This window comes from Pipistrellus kuhlii, unplaced genomic scaffold (genome assembly GCF_014108245.1).
Source record: "Pipistrellus kuhlii isolate mPipKuh1 unplaced genomic scaffold, mPipKuh1.p scaffold_m20_p_2, whole genome shotgun sequence".
Classification (NCBI taxonomy): Eukaryota; Metazoa; Chordata; class Mammalia; order Chiroptera; family Vespertilionidae; genus Pipistrellus; species Pipistrellus kuhlii.
Window position 1 is genome coordinate 185780412 of NW_023425515.1, and position 14099 is coordinate 185794510.

General features: G+C 44.7%; 1 protein-coding gene across 16 annotated transcripts in view; it reads left to right on the top strand.

Annotated features, from left to right (window-relative positions):
• Nucleotides 1–14099, top strand: part of UBR4 (ubiquitin protein ligase E3 component n-recognin 4) — a 122882-nt gene that overhangs the window by 85761 nt on the left and 23022 nt on the right. For 15 of the 16 annotated variants that reach the window (XM_045585104.1, XM_036448595.2, XM_036448594.2 and 12 more), the window contains 15 exons: nt 401–640; nt 1066–1204; nt 1910–2035; nt 2143–2271; nt 2891–3234; nt 4839–4929; nt 5274–5358; nt 5513–5640; nt 8666–8795; nt 8920–9077; nt 9863–9972; nt 10598–10739; nt 11006–11087; nt 11382–11555; nt 13349–13470. In XM_045585104.1, coding sequence (XP_045441060.1) covers nt 401–640; nt 1066–1204; nt 1910–2035; nt 2143–2271; nt 2891–3234; nt 4839–4929; nt 5274–5358; nt 5513–5640; nt 8666–8795; nt 8920–9077; nt 9863–9972; nt 10598–10739; nt 11006–11087; nt 11382–11555; nt 13349–13470 — 2200 coding nt within the window. Of the gene's footprint in view, nt 1–400; nt 641–1065; nt 1205–1909; nt 2036–2142; nt 2272–2890; nt 3235–4838; nt 4930–5273; nt 5359–5512; nt 5641–8665; nt 8796–8919; nt 9078–9862; nt 9973–10597; nt 10740–11005; nt 11088–11381; nt 11556–13348; nt 13471–14099 lie in introns of those variants that run through there. The other variant, XR_006742248.1, reaches the window with a different exon arrangement.

Below are 14099 nucleotides of genomic sequence, written 5' to 3' on the forward strand. Positions count from 1 at the left end.
GAGGGGCAGAGGGTCACCCAAGTACCTTCTGAGGTAGTTGTTGTGATGGGAACTTATGGCAGTCATCATCATGCTCCTCTGAGGGTACAGGCTTCAGTGTGGTACACTTTTGGAGTAAGGTCTTCTTTTGATAAGAACTTCTGTTTTTCTGGAATCTCAAAAATCATCATATGGAACATCTTAAAGCACTTGTATGTTCTGTCCTTTTTATAGAGAAGGGTAGTAGAAAATATTTTTAAAACTTTGGTGCTATTATTTGCCAGATGTCCTGCTCTTAGAGTAACCACTTCATTGCCCTAGAAAATATATAGGAAAATCTTGTCTCATCAAACCATCATCACTGAGCCTTAATGAGAGGCTAGCAGGTCTTTGCCCCTCTAACTGGCACTGTCTTTCTCAGGCCTGCTCGCTGGCACAAAGCCAAGAAGGTTCAACTGACCCCTGGGCAGACAGAGGTGAAGATTGACCTGCCCTTGCCCATTGTGGCTTCCAACCTGATGATTGAGTTTGCAGACTTCTATGAAAACTATCAGGCTTCCACAGAGACCCTGCAGTGCCCACGCTGTAGTGCCTCCGTCCCTGCCAACCCAGGGGTGTGCGGCAACTGTGGAGAGAATGTCTACCAGTGTCACAAATGCAGGTAAGCAAGTAGTTGTTGCCCGGGCTAGGGCCAAGAACATTCTTTGTATCTTTCTGTAAGAGTGCGGGAAATTTCAGTGTCTGAGTTAGAGGGTTATGGGTATGTAGAATGTGAAGTACAAAGGTAGAGAGAGAAGGAGGGAGGCAGGGGGAAAAGTGGAGTGTGTGTGTGTGTGTGTGTGTGTGTGTTTGCCCAACCTGTGATGGGGGTTAGGGGGTTCCCCTAAGTTTAGTTTTTGGTCTTCCTTTCTTGTTATCTGGTTGTTTAAGTCCTCCTTAGCTATTTGTTACTGTCCCTCCAGTAATCCCTGCAATAATTTCCAGAGTATAGGCATGATAGACATGATAAAATCCGTTTCCTCCCTGAGTCATCCCTACACCACCAAACTTCTGCTGTTCCCCTGACCCAACACTTTGGTTCTTCAGATCCATCAATTATGATGAAAAGGATCCCTTCCTCTGCAATGCCTGTGGCTTCTGTAAATATGCTCGCTTCGACTTCATGCTCTATGCCAAGCCTTGCTGCGCAGTGGATCCCATTGAGAATGAAGAAGACCGGAAGAAGGTGAGGCCACTTCTGTCCTAGACTCAGGCTTTGATCTGAGCTTTCTCTACAGCTGATGTAGGATGTGTGCTTTTCCTTCCAGCCTCAGTCTTCCTCAACTCGGGACTATTTGCAGGGCCAAGCTTTTGGGTAGAAGCAAATAATGAAGTGAAATATATTGGAAAACATGGTTGGCCTAGGATTTTGGAGAAATGTTGATAGTAAGAATATCTCAAGGGGCAAATAACTTCAGATTTGGAAAGGTGGAATTGCCCTGCATTTTTGGTGGCTTGCCCTGCATTTTTCCCATGGACTGCTTCATATTGCAGCTGTGGGTCTTCCCTCAGTATTAGCCTATTCAGGGGCCGCTTCTCAGCCAGCATGATGTGATGGGACTGGATGTTATAGGAGAGAAAAGGAGTGGGTTTTGGAGTTAGAGGACCAAAATTCTAGTTCCAGCTGTACATTTTAATGCTCTGTGACCTGCCATCAACTATTTTTCAACATTGTATGTTTATATGTTTGTGATATTATATATGTACATCAAATTTTATTAAAAATAATTAGAAATAAGATACCTGCCCCACAGGATTATTCTGAAGAAGAGAAAGAATGTATGGAGCACAGCACCTGCCCTATAGGAAATGTTTCAGTGAACAGATCCCTCAGGGAAAGCCATCGCGATGAAAAGGCTTCATGCGCTCATCCGTGTCTTTTCCTGTCTAGGCTGTTTCCAACATCAATACACTTCTGGACAAAGCTGATCGAGTATATCATCAGCTGATGGGACATCGGCCACAGCTGGAGAACCTGCTCTGCAAAGTGAATGAGGCAGCTCCTGAGAAGCCACAGGTAATCGCAGATTGGAAGGGGCATTTGAAGAGGGACATGATCAGAAGACTGTACCAGGTGAGACGATCTCTCGGTGGAAAGCTGACAGCTTCCCTCTTGGATTGCAGGATGACTCGGGCTCGGCTGGGGGCATCAGCTCCACTTCAGCCAGTGTGAATCGTTACATCCTGCAGTTGGCTCAGGAGTACTGTGGAGACTGCAAGAACTCTTTCGATGAACTCTCCAAAATCATTCAGGTAGAGCAATGGGAACGCCTTTGGAGTGTGCTATTGAGAATTGCTTTCAAAGCAGCCCTGCTGCTCTGGTCCAGCAGTTCAGATCCTGGATGACTGGTTTTAAAAAATCCAGTGCCAAGATTCTGTTTCCTTTTTTTGACATAGGCGATTTTGGCAGGTTAGATGGACAGGGAGTTCCAACTCTCTTCAACCAGGGTGGCCACCTAATGGGTGGAATATTGATCTCTATGGAATGGGAGGCTGCCTGTAGACAAGGAGAGCAGCTAGTATCCTTGCCACTCAGACTGCTGGTGTGCCTTCTTTGCTATCTATACCTGCGGTTCTGACCTTTGTCTTTGCTCTTTTTGAGACTCTGACAATGGAATTAAAGGCACCTGCCTTCGATCAGAGGCTTTTCTGACTTTGCCACTGACCTGGTCAAGCCAACACTCTAAGCCCGTTTCCATCTCTAAAATGGGGATAAAGTAACTGTTGGGATTATCAAGAAGGTTAAATTAGAAATACATGTAAAGTGTATTTTTTTTACCCCAAACCAAAGCTTTCTAGTTAACTTCCTCTTCCTCCTTATTTTAATTACTAATTTATTTCTTTGTCTTTTTTTTTTTTTTTTTTTTCTTAGAAAGTCTTTGCTTCACGCAAAGAGTTGTTGGAATATGACCTGCAGCAGAGGGAAGCGGCCACCAAGTCTTCCCGGACGGCTGTGCAGCCCACCTTCACTGCCAGCCAGTACCGGGCCTTATCTGTCCTGAGCTGTGGCCACACGTCCTCAACCAAGTGCTATGGCTGCGCCTCAGCTGTCACTGAACATTGTATCACACTGCTCCGGGCCCTGGCCTCCAATCCAGCCTTGAGGCACATCCTCGTCTCCCAGGGCCTAATCCGGGAGCTCTTTGATTACAATCTCCGCCGAGGCTCTGCAGCCATGCGGGAGGAGGTCCGCCAGCTCATGTGCCTCCTAACACGGTCAGAGCCTGCTTGCAACGTGGTGGGACTAGTAATTCCTGCTAACACCAGGGTTGATGGCAGCAGAGATGAGAACACTAGAGGGTGCAAAGAATTATGCTTCTCGTTGCCAGACAGTTTGGCTAGTTTATCATGGAGGAGAAAATGGGGAGCTGTCCAGGGTGTAGATGAATGAACTTAGAGATGTTTGAAGCCCTGTGTAAGTAGTGTAATTGGCTTTTACTGGGCTTTGGTTTCCGTGTTTCCTGAGGAAATGGTCTCTGAGTTCTAGTGAAGGGGAGAAGAAAATGACTGGGCACTTGGACTTAAAACTCACCCAAAAGAAGACAGTGGCCTTAAAAACTTAAGTCCAACTCAAGAACTTGGACTCTGGGTCAGAACCATCCAGGCTCAGTATCTGGTGCTTTGTACTGTGGGCCTTGGACAAATTACTTAACTCCTTGAGCCCAAGTTTTCTTCATCTAGAAAATACTGACAATAGTAAATACCTTTAAGACTAATGGTGAGGATGAAAAGAAAATAATTAATGTAATAACTCATGTTTGTTGAATTCTTAAAGAATGCCAATATAGTGCCTAGAGCTGGATGTGGATATATACTGAGTATGTGACTTAAACTTTGGAATGGGTTAGATGGTTGGTAAATATTGTATTGTTTATCACTCATTTAGCAAATATTTGTTGACGAGGCACTGTGCTAGACTCAGGTTAGTTACAGTGGTAAATGAAACAAAGTCCCTACCCTCATGGAGCCTACATTCTAGATGGGAGAACTGCAGTGGACAGATAATTCCACAATATCAGGAGGTTAGATTGTGAAGAGAAGTAAAGCTGGGGTGGTGACCCTGATGTGGAAGGGGTTGCTGTATAGGATAGGGTGATTTGGGAGACCTCTGAGGGTGTCATACTTGAGCAAAGAGCTGTGCTAAATAGGAGCAAGCTGTGCTACATGCATAGGAGACACATGTGGAAGGCTGAGAGGCAGGGCTGTGCCAGGAATGGAGGGGGAACAACAGGGAAGCCCATGAAGCTGGAGGGAAGCACGTGTGGGAAACGGGGGAGTGGAATTAGTGAGGGGTCTCTAGGGGCCAAATCCTGAAGGTGTCTTGTAGGCCATTTTAAGAACTTTGGATTTTATTTAGAAAGCGTTGGAAAGCAAGAAAGTGATGTGATACAAAATTTACGTTTTTTGTAATAGTTAATGTAGACATTATTACAAAGGGCCATGGATGCCTTGTGGGAAATGGAGGCAGTTAGAGAAGATACGGAAAGGGTTGTAGCCAAGACTGAGTGTGAACACCTAGATCTGGCGACTGATTACACCACCTGGCACCTGAGGGCTCTGCAGCCTGGGACGTGGGTGGGGACACAGTCTCCCCTATGGTGGTGCTGCTCCTCCCCAGCCAGGGTCTCCTCCCAGGAAAGGCGGCTGTGGAATGTGCTTTTTACTACACACCAGGGTCTTGTGGGCTAACACTGTATAGTCTTGCCCTAGGAAGGCCAGGTAGCCCTAGACATCGATTTCCTCTTCTTTGGGCTCCTTCAGGTGGGAAGAAGGGGCACAGCCAATGGTGAGTAACAGGACCCTGTGTTTTGCTTCTGCAGAGACAATCCAGAAGCCACCCAGCAAATGAATGACCTGATCATTGGCAAAGTCTCCACAGCCCTGAAGGGTCACTGGGCCAATCCTGATCTGGTGAGCAGGACAGGTGTCCCCTATGACTCCTCCCTCACTTTCCTTCTTTGTTCTCTCGTTTCCTCCCTGCCAGTCCGTTGTCAGACTGAAGAGCATGTTTGCTTGCAGAGCTCATGTCCTAGAGTGATTTTGCCAGGTTAGACCCAACTCCACACAGAAAAGAGAAGTGGGTGGTCTGCCATATGGAGTACAAGGGCCTCCCCCCCTCTCTTCTCTCTCTGATGATGCCACTTATGACCAGAAATTTTAGTTCTTAGTGCCTGGGTCAGAGTTTGGCCACAGCCAGTCCTGGGATTGACTTTCAGACCCTTCTCTACTCATGTCTCTTCCTGTTGGTCTCTTAGGCAAGTAGCCTTCAGTATGAAATGCTGCTGCTGACAGATTCTATCTCGAAGGAGGACAGCTGCTGGGAGCTCCGGTTGCGCTGTGGTGAGTTTGGGGAAATCTGGTTGGGAGCTTTTAAGAGAAAGGAAAGGAGGCCTCAAGGTGCAGTCCCAGCCAGAGAGGAAGGGATGTGGGACAGCCTTTCGGAGCAGCTGCGAGGTGTTTTATGATCGTGACTCTGCCTTCCCTCCCGACCCAGCTCTCAGCCTTTTCCTCATGGCTGTGAACATTAAGACCCCCGTGGTTGTTGAGAACATTACCCTCATGTGCCTGCGGATCTTACAGAAGCTGATTAAACCACCTGCTCCAACCAGCAAGAAGAACAAGGTACTGGGCAGGGAGTCTCCGAGGGAAGGGATGGGTGGGAGCCCCCACCATGTCCCGGCCAGCACTGTGCTCTGCCCTGTCTGAACTCCCTGACCTGGGGAGCACCATTGCTTCCTTTGCCGCAGTTCAGCAGAGATGGTTCGGGATTCTTGAGAGGTTTTCTCAGAGGAAAGTCAAGGGTAAAATAAGCACAAAAATATAGCCCGGCTGGCATGGCTCAGGAAAGTCAAGGGTAAAATAAGCACAAAAATATAGCCAGGAGGTCACAGTTCTATTCCTGGTTCAGGGCACATGCTCGGGTTGTGGGCTGGATCCCCAGTAGGGGGCGAGCAGGAGGCAGCCAATCAATGATTCTATCTCATCATTGATGTTTCTCTTCTTTCTGAAATCAATAAAAATATTAAAGAAAAAAAACCACAAACATATATATATGTATATGTAGAAAACAAAGTGGTTGACCATGGAGGGCTACTCTTTCTACCATCACATCACGTGACTTGCAACTCCTGGACAGCACGGTGTTCTTCCTGTCCCTGTGCCTTTGCCATGCGGTGTGTGCAAAGATGTCTTCCATTACCAGTAACTTGACCTTGGAAAGTTATTTAACTTAGGTTCCTCACTTTTTCCATCTGTAAAGTGGGAATAGTCTCCACCTTGAAATGTAAAGAATAAGTGACTTAATGAAGATCAAATTCTCAGAGCAGAGTCTGGCCCAAGTTAGTCCTTACTAAATGTTAGCTGTGGCTATATATATATATATACACACATATTATTGTCCTCTTTGTCTAAAATACTCCTTCGATCCTTAGCTGCTCCTCAGAAGATCCACTTCTTCTCTGCTAGGCTGGCTGCAAGTTCCTTGAACCCAGGGACTATCTTACTAATAAATGTTTTTATGTCCAGTATCTAGCATATAATAACCACTCCGTAAATTTTTAAGTGAATGAATAAAGCCAAGTTCTTTTTTTTTATTTTTTATTGATTTTTTTTTTTTGCCCCCCCTCCCTCCCCAGAGTTTTGTGTCCATTGGTTGTACTTATATGCATGTATAAAAGTCCTTCGGTTGATCTATTATCTCCCCCAGATCTTCCTCCCCTCCCCGCTGTAATTTGACAGTCTACTTGTTGATATACTGTCTCTATATCTATCTTTTGGTTCATCAGTTTATAATGCTCTTTATTATCCACTAAAGCCAAGTTCTTATCCTAAAATAACTAGCCAGGTCACAGACTTGCCTGTACCAGCTATATACACCATAATTTTTTATCTCAGCCATGCCTGAGGCTTGCTGCCTCTAACCCCTCATTGTGGTTCTTAGGCCATTCCAAAGCCTGCTCCATTATGATAGAATCTCTTGATGGAAACAGCCTTCATTGCAGGAAGGTTGCTTTCAGAGTGGTAAACACTAGGGAGGAAGCTGCTGTTGAACATTTCCTTTGTCCTGGTCTGCCCAGACAGTCCTCAGGAAAGACAGCACTTTAGGTACCTTCCTTCCTTCCCTTTGATGAAGGTTTATTTCCCCTCAGAGCTGATTCCCAGCAAGTGAAATTGGTCTTGATTGAATAGAAGGACCTCATCCGCACATAACTCATTTTATCCACAGTGAAAGGTAAAAGATTTCCCCAGAGTTCTTGCCCTCCAAGGCTGATGCTTAATTACAGCCCAGAGAGAGCAGCCCACAGTTCCCAAGACAGCAAGGAATCTGTGGCCAATATTATTTTTATATTTACCCTAAATCACTATTTGCCCTTTGCACTCTATGGATGTTTGTGCCGATGGTACAAAGTCAATGCTGGTAAGACTGCTGATGTCTTAGCAGAAGAGGCAGCGACATCAGCTTCATGGGCTCTCCACTGCCATGCAGTTTCATTCCAGAGCTTCCTGATGGAGTAGTGCAAATTAATCTCAGTGAATCTCGACTCTTGAGTACTAATCTCCTTAGTATTATTCAGTGGGACAGGGTAAGAAATACTCACAGAGTGCTCCTGCTTCACTCCAAAGTGCAAGGTTGTCTTGAGGAAACAACCTTGATTGTTGGAGATGCCAGCTGAGCTAGCGCTTTTTCCAGAACCCATCTGTGCTTGCAAGGACAACTGATAGGCAAATTGTGGTTGCTCAGAATTAGTGCCAGGCAGACATTTTCTTAACAAATTAATAAAATGAGGCTGTCACTTGAAGAGGAATTAGTGTATTTTCCAAATGATCAGTGCATGTTACAGAAACATGCATGGGTAAAAGATGAATTTTAGTGTAATGGAATATGAAAAGTTTATTGGATAGGTTTTAGATTCCACATTGCAGTCAGTCTTTAACCTGAAATTTGTTGAATTTCGGTGTAGTATCAAAGAAAAAAATCTAAAATTAATTGGAAAGCAATAAATATTTTCTTCCCTTTTCTAACTGTATGTCTGTGTAGGGCTAAGTATTTTTCATATATTTAACCAAAACAGCATATCACTATTGTTTGGAAGCAGAAGCTGATATGAGAATCCAGTTGTCTTATTAAAGCAGTTATTTTGAAAAATAGAAAACTGTGCCATTCCTTTCTCTAGATTTTGTTTGTTTTGGAAAATATAAAAAATGTCATTTAGGTTGGTAGGTAATGGATTTTTTAAGAGAGTTAGGTTTTGAAGCCAAAAAGATTGAGGTTTAGAGTTCTGGTCAGTAGTGGCCCTTTAAATTCTGTAGGCTGCCCAGTGATTCCTTAAAGATTTATGTTGGGAAACTACCAGTCAGCCTGGGGATAGGTGTTAGTGTATGTGGCTCTAGAATGGTCTGTAGGAAACAGCTACATCTTAACTTGCATAATCAAATCAGTGATCTTAAGCTCAGTGGAGATGCTACTGCTAAATTGGATCAGAATGCTTTAACAGGAACATGTATTTGAGCATAAAGATGTGACAGTTGATCCTTCTGATCTTCTTGCCTTTGTACATGTTCCCTTGGGCTACCAGTGCCACTGTGTTGGAGCTGTGGCTCAAGTATGGCCTCACACGCTTTCCCTTGCTCCACTTTCCTCCTGTAGGATGTTCCCGTGGAGGCCCTCACTACAGTGAAGCCTTACTGCAATGAGATCCATGCTCAGGCTCAACTGTGGCTCAAGAGAGACCCCAAAGCATCCTATGAAGCCTGGAAGAAGTGTCTTCCTATCAGAGGTGTGCTTGTTTCTTCAAGACTGGGGAAATCAGTCCCTCCAACTCCTGTCCTGACAGCCTAAATCCTTACCTTCTCCTGTTACTTTCTTTTCCTTATTTCCTCTTGTACCCTTTTACCTTCCAGGGGTAGATGGCAATGGGAAGTCCCCAAGCAAATCGGAGCTCCACCATCTCTATTTGACTGAGAAGTACGTGTGGAGGTGGAAGCAGTTCCTGAGTCGTCGGGGAAAGAGGACCTCCCCCTTGGATCTCAAACTGGGCCATAACAACTGGCTACGGCAAGTGAGTGGCCCTGCCCCTGGGCCCTGCCCAGCTGCCCAGCCCCAGATACTGAGCATCTTCCCACATTTACTCTGCTTCTGTTCCTTCTCTTTGCTTTTTTGCAAAGGAATCTGTGGCCAACATTATTTTTATAATTACTCTAATCACAATTTGCCTTTCAAATAGGGAGTGGTTGAGGGTCTTGGTTGCAGCCACCGCTGACCAGAGCAGAATTTCTCTGCCCCTCTCTTCAGGCTCGTCCTGCTCTCTGTTCCCTCCCTGACCACTTAATAGACTGAGTCACAGTGGCCACACTCCCCTTTTATCCTTCCGTCTTTCATACCTTCTGCTGACCTCTCCCTCTTCTTCCAAGCTAATGTTTTAAAGGATTAAAGTAATTCTTGTCTATTGATATGTAAAATGAAAAATACTTGAAATGTCTACCAGGGAAAATACCTGCTTTTCTTTTTCCCAGTTCGGTCATCTTAGGTATATTCTCCTGAAATAGAATTACAGAAATGTCTACCAGGGAAAATACCTGCTTTTCTTTTCCCCAGTTCGGTCATCTTAGGTATATTCTCCAAATTACTTGATGGAGAAAATCTCCATGAAGAAGAAGGCTCCTTAGCAGCCTCTTTCCCAGCCTGGCAGTCAGATCTCATGCTAGTTAGCAGGCGATTTTTGCCTTTAATCTTTTCCTGGAAGATGCCCAGACGACGTCTCGGGATGGGGAGTAGTTGACTGCCCTGCTAGGGGCCTGGTGAGAGGCTGTCATCTGAGCCAGGCTTTCCTCTCGTGTCCTGCAGGTGCTCTTTACTCCAGCGACGCAGGCAGCACGGCAGGCAGCCTGTACTATTGTGGAAGCTCTAGCCACCATTCCCAGCCGCAAGCAGCAGGTCCTTGACCTCCTCACCAGGTACTATTTGAGGGTGGGATGGGGAGAGTGGTTAGACTTCATCTAGAGCCTTCTGTGCTTTCCCAGGGGAATCCATAGATAGGAATGATGGGAGGCACACCCAAGACCACAGAAACAAAACAGTATTAAAAAGCTGAGTTTTAAAGTAGTAGTAATGGAGCACCAGCACCAGCTTATGAGCACATAAAGAAAGCTTGCCACGCATCATCCCATTTAATTTTCAAAGCAACCTGGGCTAAAGGGGGTTAATTAACTTCTCCATCAGAGGGCAGCCTTTGAGTTCAGGCAGTCTAATTTAAAAACCTTCATTATTGAAATTATGGTACACTTGCCTTTTAAGTGATTCGGTCAAAAATAGTTTCGCTGCCCAAGTAATCGCTAATCATATTTTGGTGCTTATTCCTTTTATTTATTGCATCCCATCCCCTGTTGTGTTCTCTGGGCTCTTCCCAAGTGGGAAGTTTGAGTTTTCTCAAGAGCCCTTCCTCTGATCTGGAAGAAAGGGGGGCAGGAAAGAAGGGGGGTGAAGGGTGGCAGAAGACAGGAAAGGTGAAGGAGTGTAAGGAACTAGTAGACTGTTGGAGCTGTTTGAGTTCTCACAGTGCCCTGTCTGTCTCGATGGCAGTTACCTGGACGAACTGAGTGTAGCTGGCGAGTGCGCTGCTGAGTACTTGGCTCTCTACCAGAAGCTCATCACTTCCGCTCACTGGAAAGTCTACCTGGCAGCGCGGGGAGTCCTGCCCTACGTGGGCAACCTCATCACCAAGGTATCCCATCCTGCAGCCAGGAAAGCTCCTTCCCTAGAGGGCCCTTAGGCTCTTCCCAATTTTTAAGCAATCCCTTAGCATGGATGTAATTGCCTTTGGCTTCTTGGAAAGGAGTTTTGCAAAGATTCAACTTCAGGGATCATTGGAATGAAACAGTGGTCACCACGGAGTGTCTTGGGTTGATGCCGAAAGCTCTGGACTGGTGGTGGAGGTGACGAGTGTCATTGGCAGTGCTGTCACACTAACTGTGCTTATGTCCTGTTTAGGAAATAGCCCGCTTGCTGGCTCTGGAGGAGGCAACCCTGAGCACTGATCTGCAGCAGGGCTATGCCCTCAAGAGTCTCACAGGTAGAGGAAGCTGCCAGACCCTTCCTTTATGGCACCCTGGGTGCAGTTTGGAGACTGACCCTTAGTTCCTTGGGTGTTGAGGTTGACCATAGTGAACACTAAAGTTCTGCATTGTTCTCTTCATCTGAGTTCCTGTTCTCTATTGACTAGTACACTCATTGAGCACCTGCTCTGTGCCAGTCACAAAGATAGCTTTTTTCTGCTTTTGAGTTGTTAATTATCTTTTGAAGACACACCTTCCTTGCTTATATTCTCAATCAGAGCTTTTGCAACAACTTTTTCCTGTCCCCACAGGCCTTCTTTCCTCGTTTGTCGAGGTGGAATCCATCAAGAGGCACTTTAAAAGTCGCTTGGTGGGTACAGTGCTGAATGGATACCTGTGCCTGCGAAAGCTGGTGGTGCAGAGGACCAAGCTGATCGATGAAACCCAGGATATGCTGCTGGAGATGCTGGAGGACATGACCACAGGTAGCACTGCCAGGAGCCTGGAGCCCAAGGCCCCTATGTCCCTAGGGGTCTGCCTGGGCACATTAGTCTGATTCCCCTGAGTTCTGCAGAGCCAGAGGAGGGGTGCAAACATGTTCATGCATTGAGATAGAGAAGGAGGAGAACTTCTCTCAAGAGAAGACTAGTTCTTGGAGTTGTAAAATTTGGCCAAGAGGCCAAAGCTTCTCAAGTTAGTGTCTTTCATTGATTATAGAAAATCTTTAGCCATTGTCCCTTGTCCCTGGGAACTCCACTCACTCTGTCACCCATATTTCTTCACCTCTCTCATAGTGTTTACCTCACTGTGTCTTTATGCTGATTTTGGATGATTTTCTCTATTCTATCGTTCAATTTATTAATTTTTTTCCTATACTTTTTGCTACTTGTTTAATCTACCTAGTGTGTTCTTATAGTTAGTTCTATGTAGATTTTATAGCCTTACAGCTTTTTATTGACATTTCCCATCCCTTATATACTCTTTCAACACATCAAACATATTTCTATGCCTGGTAATTCTAAAACTTGAAATATTTATTAATCTGATTCGTCTGTGTGTTATTTTGGTTATTATGATACCTTAAAACTTTTTTCTATTTTATGATTATTTATTTATTTATTTATTTATTTATTTATTGTGTTTTGAGGATTTATCTGTGGAAATTCTTTAAGATTGAAGTCTAAGATCTTTTTTTTTTTTTTTGAGTATTTGTAACTGCTTCTGTGAGGCATCTCAAGGCACTACCATCCCAGGAGCTTGTCTTCAGCAAAGTTCTAAATTTTGGGTTTTTAGACCCCTGAGATAGTATGAGTCACAAACCTTTGAATGGCTGGGTTTGCAGAGATTTTTTTTTTTCCTTCCTCTACTCAGTGACACATTTTAAGGGAAGACAATTTCTTGTCAGTTATTTGCCTGGGAGAAAATGCAAGACATTTCTAGTTGAACCTTAAACCAAAGTATAGCTCTCTTAGGGCACCAGATTTATGTGTGTGCAGGGCATTTCCGCTAGACTTTCCACCCTGGCAGGTTTGGGGCTTTGTATCCGGGTTTCAGACCTTGCCAGGTTATGGAAGCCAAAGTTCAAGGCAAAAGCAACTCAGTGTTTTGCTAACTCTCCTGGGTTCCTGATTTCTCTTAGATTTTGGCCTTTGTTCTTTGCTAGTGTGGCAGTTCACTGGTACCTTTTTATGCCATATTTGAAGTTATTTTTAAGTGGGGAGTAGGTCTGGGAACATAGTCTGTATATTAGTGAACATGGAGGTCCTTCTGTTGCCATTTTATTACACCGTGCAAGGCTGGTTTGTCACTTTGTCACTTGGACTCTTTTCAGCAGGATATTTCTTCTTTGTATGACGTGAAGTTATGTCTTTGGCTTATAGAAGACAATCCAACTAAGCATTTAGAATGAAGCTTATAACTTCCCTTTGATTTGACTGAAATACAGTTAGGATTATGTTAAAACGTCAATATTTGACATTTTTGGGTACCTATATTAGTCAAGCAGTGCGAGGTTATAATTCTGAAAGAAAGACATGTACACAATTGATCATGATGCATGGTGTATTGGATATTAAGGCTTTCAAACAGAATGTGGTGTGAGAATAAAACTCAATCAACTTCAAGTTTCCAGTTGAACTGCTGATATTGCCATGTAGGGGATTTAAAAACATACCAGGCAGAAAGACTCTGTCACTGATGATACTTCATTCAAAACATCTTCCTGGTTTCTGTGTGAATTGCTTCCCCTAACTGACTTGACTGCTTTGATTTCTGGCAGGTACAGAATCGGAAACCAAGGCCTTCATGGCTGTGTGCATTGAGACAGCCAAGCGCTACAATCTGGATGACTACCGGACCCCTGTCTTCATCTTTGAGAGGCTCTGCAGCATCATTTATCCCGTAAGCAGTGGTACTTCCCAGGCTCTCGGGGCATCTGCATGAGCCTTTCTGCCCTGAAATCTCTTGGTGATCCATTGTGGTCATGGGCAATCTTACCAGCTGTGGGCCATCTAGTTAACATTTTAGAAGCCACCACTGACATAAACCCAGAAGGAACCTCATAATTTTCCTGATTTTGATGATAGAAAATCAAAAGGCCTTCCTTGGTCTTATTTCCTAGATATATGGTAAGATCAGCCTTTTTAAAAACCTGGCTCTAACCTCCCATTGCCAGAATCCCACTGCGTATCAATCCGATATGCTGTGAAAGAACAGTATTGAGCTGGAGAATAAGAAATGTTCACTACATTTCTTATCTTCCCCATTTTGAGTACACATGCATGAATATTTGTTCCCTGGCCTGAGCTGTGGAGAAGCATAGTGTGAGCCAAAGATCCTCTCATTCTTGAGAAAGGATGAAAAACACCAGTGTCCTCAGATATTGATGAGAGGTCATTGGGAGTGGGCGTGTCTGATGCTCTGTAATATAAAGGAGACCCTTTTCTTGACTCAAGGGCCACCATAACACAGTCATTAGCCTCAAACCTGTCAACATCACATGAGATGAGCAGGTGGAGGAAAGCCTCCTC